The sequence below is a fragment of the Serinus canaria genome, chromosome 5, assembly GCF_022539315.1.
Source record: "Serinus canaria isolate serCan28SL12 chromosome 5, serCan2020, whole genome shotgun sequence".
NCBI classification, from domain to species: Eukaryota; Metazoa; Chordata; class Aves; order Passeriformes; family Fringillidae; genus Serinus; species Serinus canaria.
The window spans coordinates 47,187,144-47,203,007 of record NC_066319.1 but is presented as its reverse complement, the minus strand read 5'-3'; the positions used below and the strand labels follow the sequence as shown (position 1 = coordinate 47,203,007).

General features: G+C 33.8%; 1 protein-coding gene across 4 annotated transcripts in view; it reads right to left on the bottom strand.

The window, feature by feature from the left end:
* The window catches only part of PPP4R4 (protein phosphatase 4 regulatory subunit 4), a 58,958-nt gene that overhangs the window by 13,592 nt on the left and 29,502 nt on the right, over positions 1-15,864 (bottom strand). For 3 of the 4 annotated variants that reach the window (XM_009101784.4, XM_018907270.3, XM_030240344.2), the window contains 10 exons: positions 15,120-15,193; positions 14,023-14,129; positions 11,413-11,520; positions 9,267-9,388; positions 7,606-7,728; positions 5,258-5,427; positions 4,111-4,230; positions 2,538-2,615; positions 1,642-1,725; positions 348-530 (listed from right to left, as the gene is read on the bottom strand). In XM_009101784.4, coding sequence (XP_009100032.1) covers positions 348-530; positions 1,642-1,725; positions 2,538-2,615; positions 4,111-4,230; positions 5,258-5,427; positions 7,606-7,728; positions 9,267-9,388; positions 11,413-11,520; positions 14,023-14,129; positions 15,120-15,193 — 1,169 coding nt within the window. Of the gene's footprint in view, positions 1-347; positions 531-1,641; positions 1,726-2,537; positions 2,616-4,110; positions 4,231-5,257; positions 5,428-7,605; positions 7,729-9,266; positions 9,389-11,412; positions 11,521-14,022; positions 14,130-15,119; positions 15,194-15,864 lie in introns of those variants that run through there. The other variant, XR_007777806.1, reaches the window with a different exon arrangement.

Sequence of the window (15,864 nt, the reverse complement as noted above, 5' to 3'; positions counted from 1 at the left end):
CAGAGTTCTTTCAAAAAGAACAAACACAATGTAATGTATGGAATCAGGAAAAAGAAGGCATATTCCAGAGAAAAAAAACTTTGATTTAGCTAGAAACAAACTGATGATGAGTACAAGGAAAGGAAGAAGCCTTGGGTAGGAGGAAAACTGTCAATCCAAATTTTGCTCCCCAAATGGGGTCAAGTTTTCAGCAAAAATTCTCACAGAAATAATGACAGGGCTTGATATACCATATGAAAGGGATAGAAGTTTAACATAACACAGGAGGCACTACACATAGCAAATATCCAGTGGTCTAACTTGCATTAACAAATAAAAGCAAATGAGGAAGAGACAGGTGGGCTCACATTTGTCAAAATGATTGTCAACATCCTGTGAAGAAAACGGTAATAGATCTGATCACTTGATATGATATGAGGGAGACATGCATATTTCTGTAGTAACTTCTCATGTGTTCTCCATTTTAAAGAAGTTGCTGCTCTCTGTTCTGCTGTTGTTAATGCAGGAATCAAGTCAGGAATAGAGAGTAACTAGAAACAGAACGATAAACAGTAATTTTACATTTTCAAGCTGTGTGTCTTGTCACTATGCTTAAAAGGCAAATCACAACAATATAAGAAGGGAAGACTAATACAAAAGCTATTTCAGTACCTAGCTAAATACACTTTCATCTCCAATCCCTTCTCCTGACAAAGGAAAACTAAAGACCGTTCTCTTTGTAACATCCTTTTACAGATATTAAAACCATTACACCAACTCTCCTCAGCATTCTCTTTCTCAAACTAAATGAATCCCATTTCTCTTTTATCCTCTTATCTTTGCAATTATTGTTCTCAATCCCCTAATTAGTTCTAGTAGGAATTAATTTTAGTAGGAATTGTACACCTTTTCTCAGTAGAAGGCAAAGAATACTTAGTAGACAAGCTAAATTCTCTTTAATATTAGGAAAAATGAAACAAACTGCCACACCTGACATGGCATTTGCTATATGTTATATATATTTACAGCTATAAACAACTGACAAATTCAAATTTTAAATTACACTGTCAACTTCTTCACATACAAAAAAATAAATTTCTTCAGTTCTTATACTGCTGCAATATCTCAATTTATCATACACTTAGGAAGTATGCTCAAAACCAGCATCCTTCCTGTTCCACCTTAGAGGTGAGGAGGCATGGATTAACCATCATCCAGAGCCACATACAATTAAATTAGAAATGGTGGGAGCTGAGTACATATTTCTTAATTCAGTGTCTTCACTTCAGGAAATAGATTTCGTTCTAGCAGCAGCCTGAAAATGGCATCCATGAGCAATTGATACATCAATATGGAAAAATTTAAAATAGGCATTAGCTATTAATCCCTTAACACAAAACCAAGTTTTGTTTTCACTTAACTGTGGTTAATTAGAAAAAGAACATGTATAAACTGTTCATTTTCATATTGACCCTAATATTTTCAAATTTTTTTAATGTTAAAGCTTATAATGTCAACAATTAAAAAAAATTAAAAGTAGAAACTTCATATCTCTTCAAAGCAGAAACTGATCATGAAAGCCTCTTCTTACAAAATTTGTCTGAAATTTTTTACTACCCTCATTTAGAAAGAAAATTTGAAAAACCCCATGAAAATACCCACCTTGCTTTCTGATCCATTCTTTTCTCCTCTATTAGTCATTAGTTCAAGGATTTCAGGAAGGTGACCTACTAGGGCATCCAACACCTATTTAAAGAAAGGCTGCATGAAAGAAGTCTGTAAATTAACTCAACTCCATTTTTAACTCTCACCTACATATCCCTGCTGACACCTTTCAAGTTACTGCTCTCTCATATTGAAAAGAAAATGGAGATTAGTTGCATTGATTAGTTGCACTGATGACTGATAGTTTAATGCAGTAAGTAATACAAGCATTACAGGTCTCAGTTTTTATTTATGTGATCAGACAAGTTTTCAACCTGGAGTAGTCTAACTTACTACCAGAGAAACCAGTTTCAGAGGAAATGGTGATTTTTTTCTTGAACATGTCCTATTTTTACATCCTAAAAAGTCTCACTATGCTTACTGCAATATAACTGATTCATGGTCTATGCAAGTTACCATGGACCAAAACTCTTTCTGTAAATCTTGATCTTTGAACCACTCACAATTTCTTTATCTCCTCCTCAAATAGACAATAAAAATGAAACAAAGCAAAAGACCTTGAATCCTCTCAACTATTATTTTAATACAGTACCAAACCCAAAGCTTTTTAGAGTTTGTAAGGTAATAAATAATACAGCAAATAAAACTATTTAGAATTAGTATTTTTATAAGCTAATAAATTTAGTGTGGGTTTACTAAATTCAAACACCTTCCTATTTTCCTCCTTTTTATTCACAGAAGGCTGACATCTTTATGCAGAGTCTGTGCAATAGAAGTAAAAGCTGTTAATCATTTTAAATTGTTACTCTACTCTGTTAGTGAAGAGCTATTAAACATGAAGATAATCTGCCTCAAAGTAGCAAGCAAAAAACGTTTCAATAAAAGTGTATTACCTCCAGTGACTCATCCTGTAATAGTGTAACCAGTTCTTTATGTATTGTGTACACATCAGAATTTAAAAGCTTAGCAACCTAAAAAATGACAGTAAGATAGCAAGGTGAAACATTCTTCAGTTCTATGGCACAACACTACTTTCTTACATAACAACAAGCAGAAAGAGACACCAAAAAAAAGCATTTAATATCAGCTTCTTAAAGTTGTGTACTTTCCCACCGATCACATTAAAATATGCTTATATAAAGAACATGAGATAAGAAACGGGTCTATTATCTAACTATGAAGCATGCTTTTAGAATTAACTCTATTTCACATTTAACAAGAATTTTTTAGGCTGCACTGCAAGGCTAGAAATTCCCTTGAGGAATATTCAAATGCTGTGAATTAGGAGAGTTAAGAGTCAGCCTGCTGTATAATTTACAGAAGATGAAACGCAAAATTTTCTTATCCTGTGCTGGATTTTAAGTTTCCCCAATCTTCCACTTGAAGTTTCCACTCCTTACTCCTTTTGGCTTTTGGCAGTGACTCATGTGATTCATAAGTCTCATGTAAATTTTTAAAAAAAACCAGCAGTCCATCTCCATGCCATTAAAAAGCTTTTACAGCAAGCATAACACAAGGAATGAGATTTTCTTTGCCACAAGAAATGTTTAGATGATGGTTATTTTAATGTTCCTTTAAGCCAAGTGAAAATAAGAGCTTACTTCCAACCAAGATGAAGCTTTAAGGAAATGGCTACAAGGACTTTTATTTTTTGGAAAGTAATCCAGCTAGCAGGGAATGCCACACATTACTCAGTTTTGCCTGTCAGGTGGTTGCCTAGTTAAACTATTAAAATTAAATCAACAATAACGAAATGTACATTTAGACCAAGGTATAATTTTACAGGTTTTTGGTATTTTTTAAAAAAACAAAAAGCTAAAATACTTTCCTTATATTCAGACAGTACCTTAATAGTTCTATACAGCTAAAATAAAATAAAATTATGTAGAACTGATGCTAATTTTACAATTTCAACAATTATGTTGGACTCTCATTTATCAAAAAAAAACATTAATAGGTGATGAGAACTGGAATCCATACATCCTTCTCACAATGATGGAAGTAAAGTCATTTTTTTCCTCTACTATTCATTTAAAAGTTTTCAGCAAACTGCTTAATTTACCAATTTCCCCAGAAAAAAAAAAAAAAAAAAAAAAAAAAGGCATCAAAGCTAAGCTCAAAGACTGAAACACAAGAGTGTTAGGAAACACATTTTAATTTCTGGAATTCACTCCATATAGTTAATAACACCTATGCATTTGTACATTATTTTCATTGCTCCTTACAATCTGACCTAGCAGTAATCTCTTGTAGACAAATATCACACAACTTCAATAAAATAATGTGTGTATATGGGCTATAAACAGAGGTTAGAAGGAACCAAACACCCATGAAAAATGAAGTAATTTCAATACATTTTCTTATGTCTTTTTATCTTGGTTGAACAGCCCCAAATGTAAGCTTGAAGACAAAAACAAAATAAAACAAAACCATGTGAGCAGTAACAAAACACCATTGTAGACTTACTTCAAAGAAACTTATGGCCATGGTATATCTCACAGGAACTTCAGGGTCATGACAAAGGCAGAAGAATATAGAATAAAGTTCTAAATGGAAGTTCTTGGGATCCACAAAAACAATCATGGCCTGTGGAAGGATAAATCCTTTTTTAACTACACAGCTAAAAGGATGACACTAGCAGAGATTATCAGATGAACTTGAGAGGTAACAGGTTATTATTTTAGGGAGGAAGTGTGGAGGTTTTGCTGGCGTGTTAAAACACAGGCACCAGACAAAATCCAGAGATGAAAACTAAACCAAATTTATTTATCTTCCAGACATACTGCGGCCTGATTTTTTTGAAGATAAGAACTAAAACCATGAGATATAAAACTTCAGATTTATAATATTGTAACTGTTTTTGCACTCTAGCAAAAACTGCAAATGGATTCTTCAAAAACAAAGAACATTTTAGCAAGCAGCAAAGCAAGAATCTGAATTTCAATATGATTGTGTCTGTACATACCTTGGTTTTGCTCAAACAAACCAACAGATGTCTACTTAAATTCAGTGTGTTTGCCTTTAAAAGGCAGAATAAAAAAAAACTGTCTACTGGCTCTTAGTGCAAACATGTTTTCACTGAATACAAATGCAGGATGTTAAAATACAAAGCGGATTTACAGAAATATGACTTGTGTATTTAAAGACCCCACATGAAATTGAAAAGATTTTCTGTACTCAGGCAGGAACATGACTAAAACATCAACCTGAGCATTCAGTTTCAATCTCCAACTCCCTAGAATGATGTGACACACAGTGAATGTGAAAGTGTAGATTCAAGTGGTTTGAAATTGGGGACTCTGCTCCACAGACCTTTTCCCAAATCCTTTGTGCTAAGCATTTGGAGAAAATGTGCAGGAAAGAATAAGACCAGTAAACTCTTAGAACACCATTTCTTTGGTCCAAATTTGCCAATAATTTTCTCAGGCTCTGCAAAGAGTAGTATTTCCTGCTAACTCTTTTGCACAAGCTCACTAACTGAAAGGTTGCAGGAAAGAGCTAAAATCTAGCTAATAATGAACAATTTGGGAATAACTCCTCTATCACTTGTATACTCCTATTTAGCACACATATGCACAACACTAATATTAAACCTAAAATAAATATTACTTACTGGAAAATTGTAAGCACAGTTCTTCCTCACTGAAATATATTTCTTTTCCTGTTCCAGGGTTTGCAGATGTAGTTGATTATCATTATGCCCATTTTCCTGCTGTAAACCCAGTGTGGAAAGCTTCTTATAAAATTCCAAAAACCGCAAGTGCTGTTCAGGAGTAAAAATGCCTCAAAAAAAGAAAAAAAAACCAAACAAAACAACAAACTTTCCTCATTACAAATGCTATTAATAATGTACCCAAACAAATCTCACTTTAAAATCTATCATATATCTTGATTTTATCCCTTCCTCCTACCCCCTTGAATCCAGCAGAGTATAATTAGTACACGCAAGTGTAGTGAACAAACTGGAATGTAATTAGCAAGAAGAATTAATAAACTACAAGTACATTAGTAATAAGAGAATAACCAAGAAAAGGCTCAATTTTGTATTCCAGAGGACAAGGAAAAGCTATCATTGATTGGCATCAAGAAGGCTGAAATTCTTAAGAATTTTTTTTTTCAAATTCCACTAATATCATCAGGCTGAGTACAATTAGTAACTCTGACAAAAATTCCATCTTTAAGCAGAGAAACAACAGGTCAGTGGATCTGATCTTAAACAAGAGGTTTTCAAAATGTGCAGCCAGATGTGCTTCATTCCTGTACTCAAAGTACTAGTTGTTGAAATCTTAAATAGCAGAATAGAAAAGAGCTGAAGTGGTACTTATATTTAATAGCTGCAGAGGGAAAGGACAAGCTATATAATTATGTAAATCAGGTTACTTTCACATGTTTGAAAAAACTAAAGCAAACCAAAAAAAAAAATAAAATCTACTACTAAATACCAACATCCACACACCCCCACATATACCCTCCCCCCCCCCTCCCCCCCCCAAAAAATAGCAGTGGCCAACATGGCAAAAGGAAAACTTGTCAAACTGATTCAATTTCCTTCTAGTATGGGATAACAGGACCTGTGAAACAAAAGAGGCAATGAGGGTCATGACTTTCACAACAAGGGAATGATAGATTAAAAACTATAAATGTGCTCCAAAACTGCTTGGAAAAACAACTAAGAGAAAACTACCCATATACTGTGGACAAGTAGTTGCCTAGGATAGGTAACTGAATAAAGAAAGTTGTATCCTAGTTGTGGTACTATTTGACAGTATTTTTATTGATCTTCGGGATGCTAGACAAGAAATTTTCCTTATTCAGCATTCTGAAAGCATCAGCCAAGGACAGAGACTGCTTATTCTTCAGAAAGACAGAGATTAAAATGATCTTCAGTAACTGGACATATGGTCTTAAAACTTGAGACTATTATTCCATGAGAACAGCAGTAGGGTACCATGCTTAGCCTGATCTGCATCACCTGCACAAGGCCAGGAAAGAGAAAGACTAGCTGCTAGATTTTTTTCAAAAGGCAATTTTTCATACTGAAAAAAGTGAACAGCAATACATTTGGCAAAACATGCGAAGCAATCCTTTCACTTCATTCAACTGCCCTAAGGCATAACACGTGGAGAAAAATATGAACTTGTCAGATGGAGTTCAGAGGTGAAGAAAGATCAGGAGTTAGTCATTCAACCTAGAGAAAAGAAAACTGGAAAAACATGATAAACACAGGATGGACTGTCCTAGCTCTCTGCCTCTGAAAATCACATTTTGACACTGTGGAACAGCCATTTCAAGTAATCTGCAGTGAAGCAATAGTCACTTTGATCATCTCTAACATAATCATGAAGGTTCATTTTAAATAGCTCTAGGAAAGATCAAAGGTTTTAAAAGTCTAGGGGGAAATTATAATGTAAACCCATGATTCTGTGCTCTTCCTCCACAGGTAATACATAGTGGGCAGAATTATCAAGGAAAGTTGTGCAGTGCTCAAATGAAAATTCAAGCACAGATTATGGGTATAAAAGTAATGAGTACAGATTTGGCCTCAGCTGCAGCTGGGGAATCCACATGGCATCTCCTGTCTCCCCTGAAATTCTTTCTGGGCCACACTCTGCACTGTGCCTTAAAAAGGAGATCAAGCACAGAAAAGAACAAAGTAAACATCATAATGTTTTCAAAGGTTTCTAGTTTCAAAAATTCAATCATCCAAATCACAATCTCCAAGATACCCAAAAAAATTAGTCAAACCAATTAAGATGAAACACCATGTTTCCATCTTTGGCCCTATAGAAACAAAACAAAAACAACACTAAACAATATGCAACAATAAACAAGATGGTCACCCTAAGAGGAAATTTCCAAAATCTAACTAACTAGCACTTCAATTTTCCCCCCATTTCAAGGGGTTCAAATTCTCCAATCTTCCCTCACATTTCAGATTTTTAAAAAGAAATTAAATCATACCATATAATCCATTACACAGTTTCCCTAAATGGAAAGATAAAGAAACGAGGATAGATTCATCTGTTTTGAAGGATTTTTCACAGAAGGATTTCACTAATGGGAGAACAGTTTGACTCCGATCATCTGAAAAACAAAAGAAATTTTTAGAATTAGCCATTTGTCAACATTTTAAAAAGAGCACAGAGACTGAACTTCTGCAATAAATTGAGAAAATTTTTTTTAAAAGCATTCAAATTTAACATTCTCAGGATTACTTCAGGCAGGCACTCACTGAAGGTACAAAGCAAGAGGTAGAGAGAAAGATGCTAAATTTAGTACCTTTCCTGTTATGTTCATTTTTTGTTTGTTGTTAGTGAAAAGGATGAGGCAGAGAATAAATAGTGACTACCTTCTCCATTCACCAAGAATATACAGAGGGAAAGAATACTGCAGTACTCCTACAATAAGATTTCCTACAATAGTAGGAATACAGGGAGATCAAGACTGAACATGACTGTGATAGTAAATAGAAAAATCAGGATATTCTGCAAAATAATTTTTTAAACCTACTGAGAAGTGTTTCAAAATCTTTTGGTATACAATAAATTCACAGAGAAACAAAATAATACAGGACACAGGAAAGAAATTAAATAATTTAGAAATTAAAGCCAAATCCAAACACTGTGTCCTTATAAAATAATTGAGCAAATATTTGAAGAAATCTGTATCACTGGACTTATTTTAAATAAAATCTTTGTATTAAAATGTTTGCATTTTAAAGGGATAATGATTTTTAATGGTAGAACAACAGCAAAATTCAGCAAATAATTGTGGCTGAACGAAGTTAGACTGGCCTAAAGAAATATTTTGATATTGTGGGAGAGACACTTTAGGATGTAATTTTGGGTAATCTACCTTCAAAAGTGCTCATTTTCTAGTTCAGCCACGAAAGCAAAACCCACACAAACCCAACTTCTAGAAACACTCCTTAAAAACCTGTAAATAACCCCTGATTGCTTTCTCTAAGCTTCTTACAGTAACTCATAGCAGTAGTTACAGCAAGGGGTGGGGGAGGAGGAGTGAAGAGTGAGAGGTGCAAAGAGAGGCACAAACTTGTTAGCATCAATACAGAGGCTCAAGAATTAGAAAATTTACCTACTACCATACTTACTGATATAAACACTCACTGCTAAAAAGTCAATTTACAGTATTCTCCCCAAAACTATACTATATTTTTCTTTTCCTTATCCACTCCTCTATATGGCTTAAATACATGTATTGTAGTAATTCATCAACAAATTGCTGTACAGTACATTTTTGCTGAGCTAACACTTTGTACTCTGCGTACTGGTAGCACTACATTAACTAATTAAATACTAGCAAGATAATATTCCCATAATTTATGCAGTTATTTTACTCATTCCATTTAGGTGTGTTATATTAGAAACTTGGAATATGATGATTGATTTCATGGACAACTAGCTCACCTTCCTTAAAACTTTCTGCATATAAAGCACTACAAGACATGAAATATAAGGAAATATAAAGGACAAAGCAATGAACAAAATAAATAAATCAGAAATATCTGAATAATGCAGTCGGAACAAAAAGCATTTAAATACAATTATAAGATGCACTAGGGCACTAGGAATTGGGCTAGGAAGCCTGAATTATGTTCTTACCTGCATCAAACATATCCAGCAGGTTCACCAAGGTCTCAAAAGCTGCCAGGCGTACACTGCTGCCCTCATCTCGTGCCAGCTCCACTAGCTCAGGAAGCACCACAGTTTTTGTTAGTTCTGTCCTGCAACATGAAGCAAGCAGTCAGAAGAAAACTTACAATGAAACAATACTGCCACTGCAAAACAGAATTTGGCCTTGAAATACTCATTTAGATATTTTTTAGGCAGCTAAGAAGAAAAAAAGCAGCAAGTTCTAAGGAAATTAAAGTTAAATAAAAAATCTCCGGTCAATCTCAGGACTTTTCTTCTTTGTCAACCAAGGAAACATGCAGCCTTTAAATGCAGAACTTCATCATTAAAAAAGCATTCAAATTAGCTCAAAAAAATCTGAGAAAATGTAGTCTTAAAAAAAAAATTAAAGTACTTTAGCTATTTCACTGTATCACTAAGAAAATTGTTATGATCAAATATGTTCAATATGATGATCCAAATTAAAAATTTAATAAATATAAGCTGTGTTGGATTGAAGTGTCTGGAAATTTTATACATCAAAGATGTGCCTTCTTTACAGAGAACATCTACTGCTCAGAGAAAATGCCATTTCCCAACTAGCCTAAACACTGACTTTTAGCCTTGGTTTAAAGTATTAAAAAAAGGGGCTCTGCTTGTCCATTTTGCCTTGGTACATACTGACCTACTAAAATACTGCTGCTACTTAACTCCAGGATGCTGAAATAAAAATGCTCAAAATATCCCTTCCAATCAGACAAAAGCAGTTAACAGCTACCCCTTTTGTAAGTCAATATAAACAATAATCCTTTCAAATGTTTATAATCAGCATCAAAGTGATTTGCATCTTACAGAGTTTATTACACCTACCAGCAAATCAAGAGGTGTTAACAGTATTCTTCCAAACAAATTATTAAACACTCAAATAAAATGATGAGAAAATGACAGATCATTTAGTGGCAAAAACACTGACTAGTAAAAAGAAGTATTTGGACTGCTGTCCCATTATACCTTCAATATTTACCTGAAAATTTGCTCATGTCTGTTTAGTTATTTTGTTATTTACCTACTACCTATTCATCCTCAACACGACACACTGGAATAGCTCCCATAATGAAAGCACTAAATGTCCACCATTTCTCATGAGATTAAATCATTTAAAGCACTGAGAAGGAATTAAGCAAAAACTTCAGAGATAGAAGTCTATATGAATACATTAATGCTAAAAACAAAAGTTGGTGAGGAAAGAATTAAAGAAAAAATGCACAGGACAGATCAGTAATTGATAACAAAGTATTTAGCCCTATCAAACCCACTGTTCTAAGGTGGGGTAAATTACCAGTAATGCTGTCATTTGCCACTGCATAATACCTATGATTGTTTTAAACGTTCAACTCCCGGAATAAGTGAAATTCAGAGTAAGTGAAATTTAGTTCATTTTAAAGACAGTAAACAGAATTTAGAAAATTTCCTTTCCAGTATGCTTACTTTTAAGATCTAATCTATATCTCTGCTGTCTAGCACTGGGTAACCAACGTTACTTGTTAAATTTTCAATTTGTAAAAGAAGCTACTGCTTTTTTTCTTCCCTGACAAAATAACAGGTAGAGAGGCCTCGAATTTTAAAATCTTTGTTCGTTCAGAGACCAATCCTGTATGTACTTAACATTTTCTTTTATTAAAGTTCCAAACTTTTTTCAATCTTATGGTGAATATTGAAAGCCTTCAAGCTTTGAGCTAAAGTTTGTTACTGAGCTGAAATTTGCTTACAAAAGCCATTCAGCATTTTTCCTCAAAACGCTGCACAATAATTATTAAAACTGCCAATACTTGTCAGAATTTTTAAATAAGACAAATACCACCAATGGATAATTGAGATAATTTCAAGAAGCTATAGATGAAGTCATTATTTAAAAAATCTGCTGGGTTTATGGTTCAGCAATTTTATTATAAAAGAGAAAGAAAAATCTAAAAATGGAAAAGAGACAACTGCCAACAGCCAATTACTAAGAACACATCTGTACCTTCCAAATTCATTATTGAGTATGCATGAATTCAGCAATTTTAAAAGGAGTTTTTAGATTAACATTTTAGAGAAATATTTTGCATTTAAGATCAGTCAGGCAAGTTGCACTCACCCTATTCCTCGAGCTACGTGTTCCAGCTGCCGACACATGCAGGCTCTAACCTCGTATTCCACATCCTGGCACAGGGATTTTACCAATGGAAGAACCTCTCTTTTAACACTAAAAATGTGAACACTTTTTATTAATATATAGAACAAGAATTTATAAAATCTATTGAGTTGTACTGAACTTTACTCACATATTATTTGTATATCCTATATATTACTAATTTATCACACACAGTAAAAGATTTTTCTGATAATCAGCAATTAGAAAAGCATCTTGTACATTGGATGCAAATATATGTTACAAAGAAACAGGAAAAGGAATATTTGCTGTCATTATAATTTGCTCATATTCATCTATTATTTCTTATAAAAGAAATAATTTCTCTACAAAAATAGTAGGTAGGCTGCTTTAGTGGGATACTGTCCTCATTTGATAACTACTAATCCTCAGTACAATTTCTGAACAGCCACTGAAACAATAAAAAGATTATATAAATGGAAATGCAAATCCCAATTACATGTCTGTAATACCTCATCTTTGATATGCAGGTATCACCCAAGACATAATTAGGAAGAAAGGAGAAAAAGAATTTAAGATTAAAAGCTTGAATATTGCAATGCCTTCAGGCAAGTAGACCAAGTATTCGTGTAAATCAATGGCAGATACAAAATACAAATTTTGATTCTTATTTCAGTAAAAACACATATTACAACTGGACAGAATCAGCCATTGTGTTTCCTTTCACTGCCCAAAGTTCTGTGGTAAGTATTCATAAAATATCTCTGTAAAAATCCTTATGATGTTGCAAAACTCAAGATAAATAATATGTAGACAATGACAAGCAAATTTTCAAGCCAGCTTGCACAGCCTCCATTCATTTCAGTGGAAATTAATTTACTTCATACAGAAAAAATTTAGCCTCAAGTTTCAAAAACTGTACAGTCTTGGAAGTCTGGCATTTTAGAATACACTAAATTAGGGCTACATAAAAAGAAAAAAAAAGACTTTTTAACTTGGAACACTGGAGAGTAGAAAAACTAATGTTCCATGACAAGGACAGGATATAAAAAACCCTCAGAATAACATCAAATACAAAGTTTTTAATTATAGCATAAATTTTATGAGAAAAAACTGTGCCATTCTGTAGAAGAAAGTGGAGATATGCTTACATATTGCCTACTCCTGAGAATAGATATGTCTTCTGGGCCTGTACCGAGAGCCCTTCTGAAAGGGGAATGAGAGTGCACCCTGAATTTTACTCAGTCTGCCACATTCTAAACCTGAGGACCCAGCTCTAACTGCACTCAAGAGCTCTCTACCAGAAGAACAAGATATCCTAGAAAATTCTGAGTTATCTTTATAAAATGTAGTGGCTGTGCAGAAAAGGTGCTAAGACCAGTTTACTGAAATGTGGGGATTCCTGCTTCTGAAGAGCAAGGAATCATGTTGAAGAAATACCTCAAAAGATGTGATTGCTATGGCTACTAATGAACACTACTATATTCACAGAAGATTCCAAGTAATCCATAATAAAGTCACTTCTTTCCATGAGATTGTAACATCAAAAAAATAAATGCAGCTACTATTTTGACAGAGTCCGAGAGATTTGGAACATAAAGATTTGGTAACATTGTCAAAAATCCTACTCTACCATTTTCATTAAATTTTGCATGTTCAACAAGTATATACATATATATATATATATATATATATACAGAGCAAATGAAGATTTAGATAGTTTCCTTTTGGGTGCTTCTAGCTCTTTTTTATTGAAGAAAAAACCCCATAACCTAAAGAAATTTATTCCTAAATATCTTGTCATATTGTCCTGTTGTTCTTCTTTCCCATTATGCTGAATTCTTATATTTTGGGGCAGATCAAAATCATTGTTAGAGTGGGCTTCCTCAACTAGGCAGTTTCTGGGCATTTAGTGGCCCATGGTGGATTTCTGTTGTAATTCAGAGTCATGTTGTGCTGGATTGCCCAGATACCAAACACATTTGGGGAAGCAGTCCTGCTATCACAGGCCTGGATAAACTGACCAAGGAAAGGACCACACCAACTGCTCTGGGCACAGTGACTCAAATTGACTTTCAGCACTGCACCCTCTTCTGTCCAGGCTCACAGACACTGAATCTAAGGGCTGGAAAATATCAGGGAATAGCATGAGTTCCTCATATATCTACATTTTAATTAGGGATAGAAAAAACCCCACCAGATCTATATGCTAGATTTGGTTACATAATAAAAACTTAGGAATGGAATTCCTCTTCCTATGACAAGAAACTCAAAGGAGATGAAGTTGTGTTTTGTGCCTGTAAGTTTGCAGAGAAATCCACTGTGTGACTTATTTTCTAGTAAGAAAAACAATATGGAAGAATGGCCTGAAAATGGTATCCATTTTCAAATCTGTGAAAGAACACACAAATTCAAGTTATAAAATGATGAACATCAGCAAGTCTAAACATTCTAGTTAAATAATGAAAAGGATCTCTGAAAAAAAATTATTTCACTTTTGCAATAAAGTCTACTTTTCTTGGAGTAATTTTTATCAACTAATAAAGAAATACTGGTTTACACTATGGAATGAGAATATATTGACAGTCTACTTACATATGAGCTTCAAATTTGTTAGCTACTTTTCCCATGATTTTACAACTAACTAAGCGGGACTGAAGTGTTTGAGAAAGCTGTGCTTTGGAAACAAGTGGATTCAGAATCTACATGGAAAAAAAAGAAGAAATATGAGTGGAAAAAATTGTGAGCATCAAATAAAGTATTCCTCTTCTTAAAAAAAAATCTACAAAAACATATCCCAGATGTTATTACCCTTTTCACTGAATTAATCAGTACTAACAATAATGGCACCTATGCACATCAATAGTCAATTTTGTTCAAATTACCTATTTTAAATTACATTGCAATTAGATTTTGAAGGTGACTAGAATATTTTCTCTGTGTTTCTTCCAACTTTTTACCCTTTACAAGCTGAATTTTTAAACAGTTTTGAATTTTACTCTTATTTTAAGAGGGATTTTTATACTACACAAACAATCATTTATTTAAATCTCCATATTGTTTTAAATTATAAACACAGTCAAAAGCTGTTGCAAAGTTTTTGAACTTAACAAAATATGAACAATTAAAAGTGAATAAATTAGCTGACTAAAGGGGACTGGCATTATAATTTAGTGTAAGATTTTCTTCTTCTTTCTTTCTTGAGCTACACAGTGAAAAATTAAGAGTGTTTGCAGTGCATTAGAGTTTTGGTATACCACGAACTATGAAATACACTAAGGAATGGATCTCCAGCATTCAGTTCCATTTAGCAGATATTGGAATTTTAGTCCAATAGTAAACAAAATGTAGTTTCTTCATGAAGACACAGAGTGAGATACTACCCTGTAAACCAAAATAGGATGCAGGAAAACATGCTACTGAGAATACAAAGTGCAGTAGAAATGTTACAGTTGGGTGTAAATAAGTGTAAAGTAAACTTTATTTGCTGAAGAACACTACTTTTTTTAAGGTGACCTTCCTGTCTCACCTTTTCACCCATTTTTGCACACTCTTACAGTGTGTTCCACAACCATTACCATTTTCACAGGTATGGAACTGCCACAAATCTGACTGAGGTGAATAAAACTTGCAGGGAAATACAATCCTACAATCCTAATATTTTTTTTGTGATCATGAAAAATTAGTATTACCTCATGTCTGACAGTTTCTTTTGGTAAAGCTTCTATTACAGCAAGAAGAGTTTCTAGCCATGCATTGCTGACACCTGTTTAAAAGATATGAATTATATATGATGTCTTATATTGTACATACAACAATTAAACCAAAACATCTACCAGTTTTACAAAATTTTCTCTAACTTTTTGCACACATCTTCAAGGAGCTATGAATCTGAAAGCCACTATATTAACATTCAAGGCTTCAGAGTATGAAGTAGGACAGGTAAGAATCAAGGCCTTCCCCTATTTCTTTTCCCTATATAAAATTAATAAGTACTCTAATTGCTTAATAAAGTTAATTCCCTCATTTCATTCTTTTCTTACGCCCACTGAAACTTTCTAGTTGCACAACAGGCCTTTTCTTTCCTTTGTATTCTAAAATTAGTGTCAAAGAAATTAAGAAAAAATAATCAACACAGAAGAAATGTCAACCACCCTCCCTCCATTTTCTCAGCCACAAAATGTTGGTACTTCAGAAGCTCAGACTCAGAAACAAGTTTGGGATTTAATCCTTCAGACAAAGTGAGAGGGGTTCTTCTGCTTCAATCAGAATTACATTTAAATATCAGTATGAAAGTGGTCAGCATGCAAAAATCTTCCTGTTCACGTGAGTCTGGATACAAAGTCACAGTGATTGCACTCACTGTTGACACAGCATTGTAGGGTCACTAAGGAAACAAAACATGGAGAGGTCATTAGCCATCAGAGTGGCTGTGCA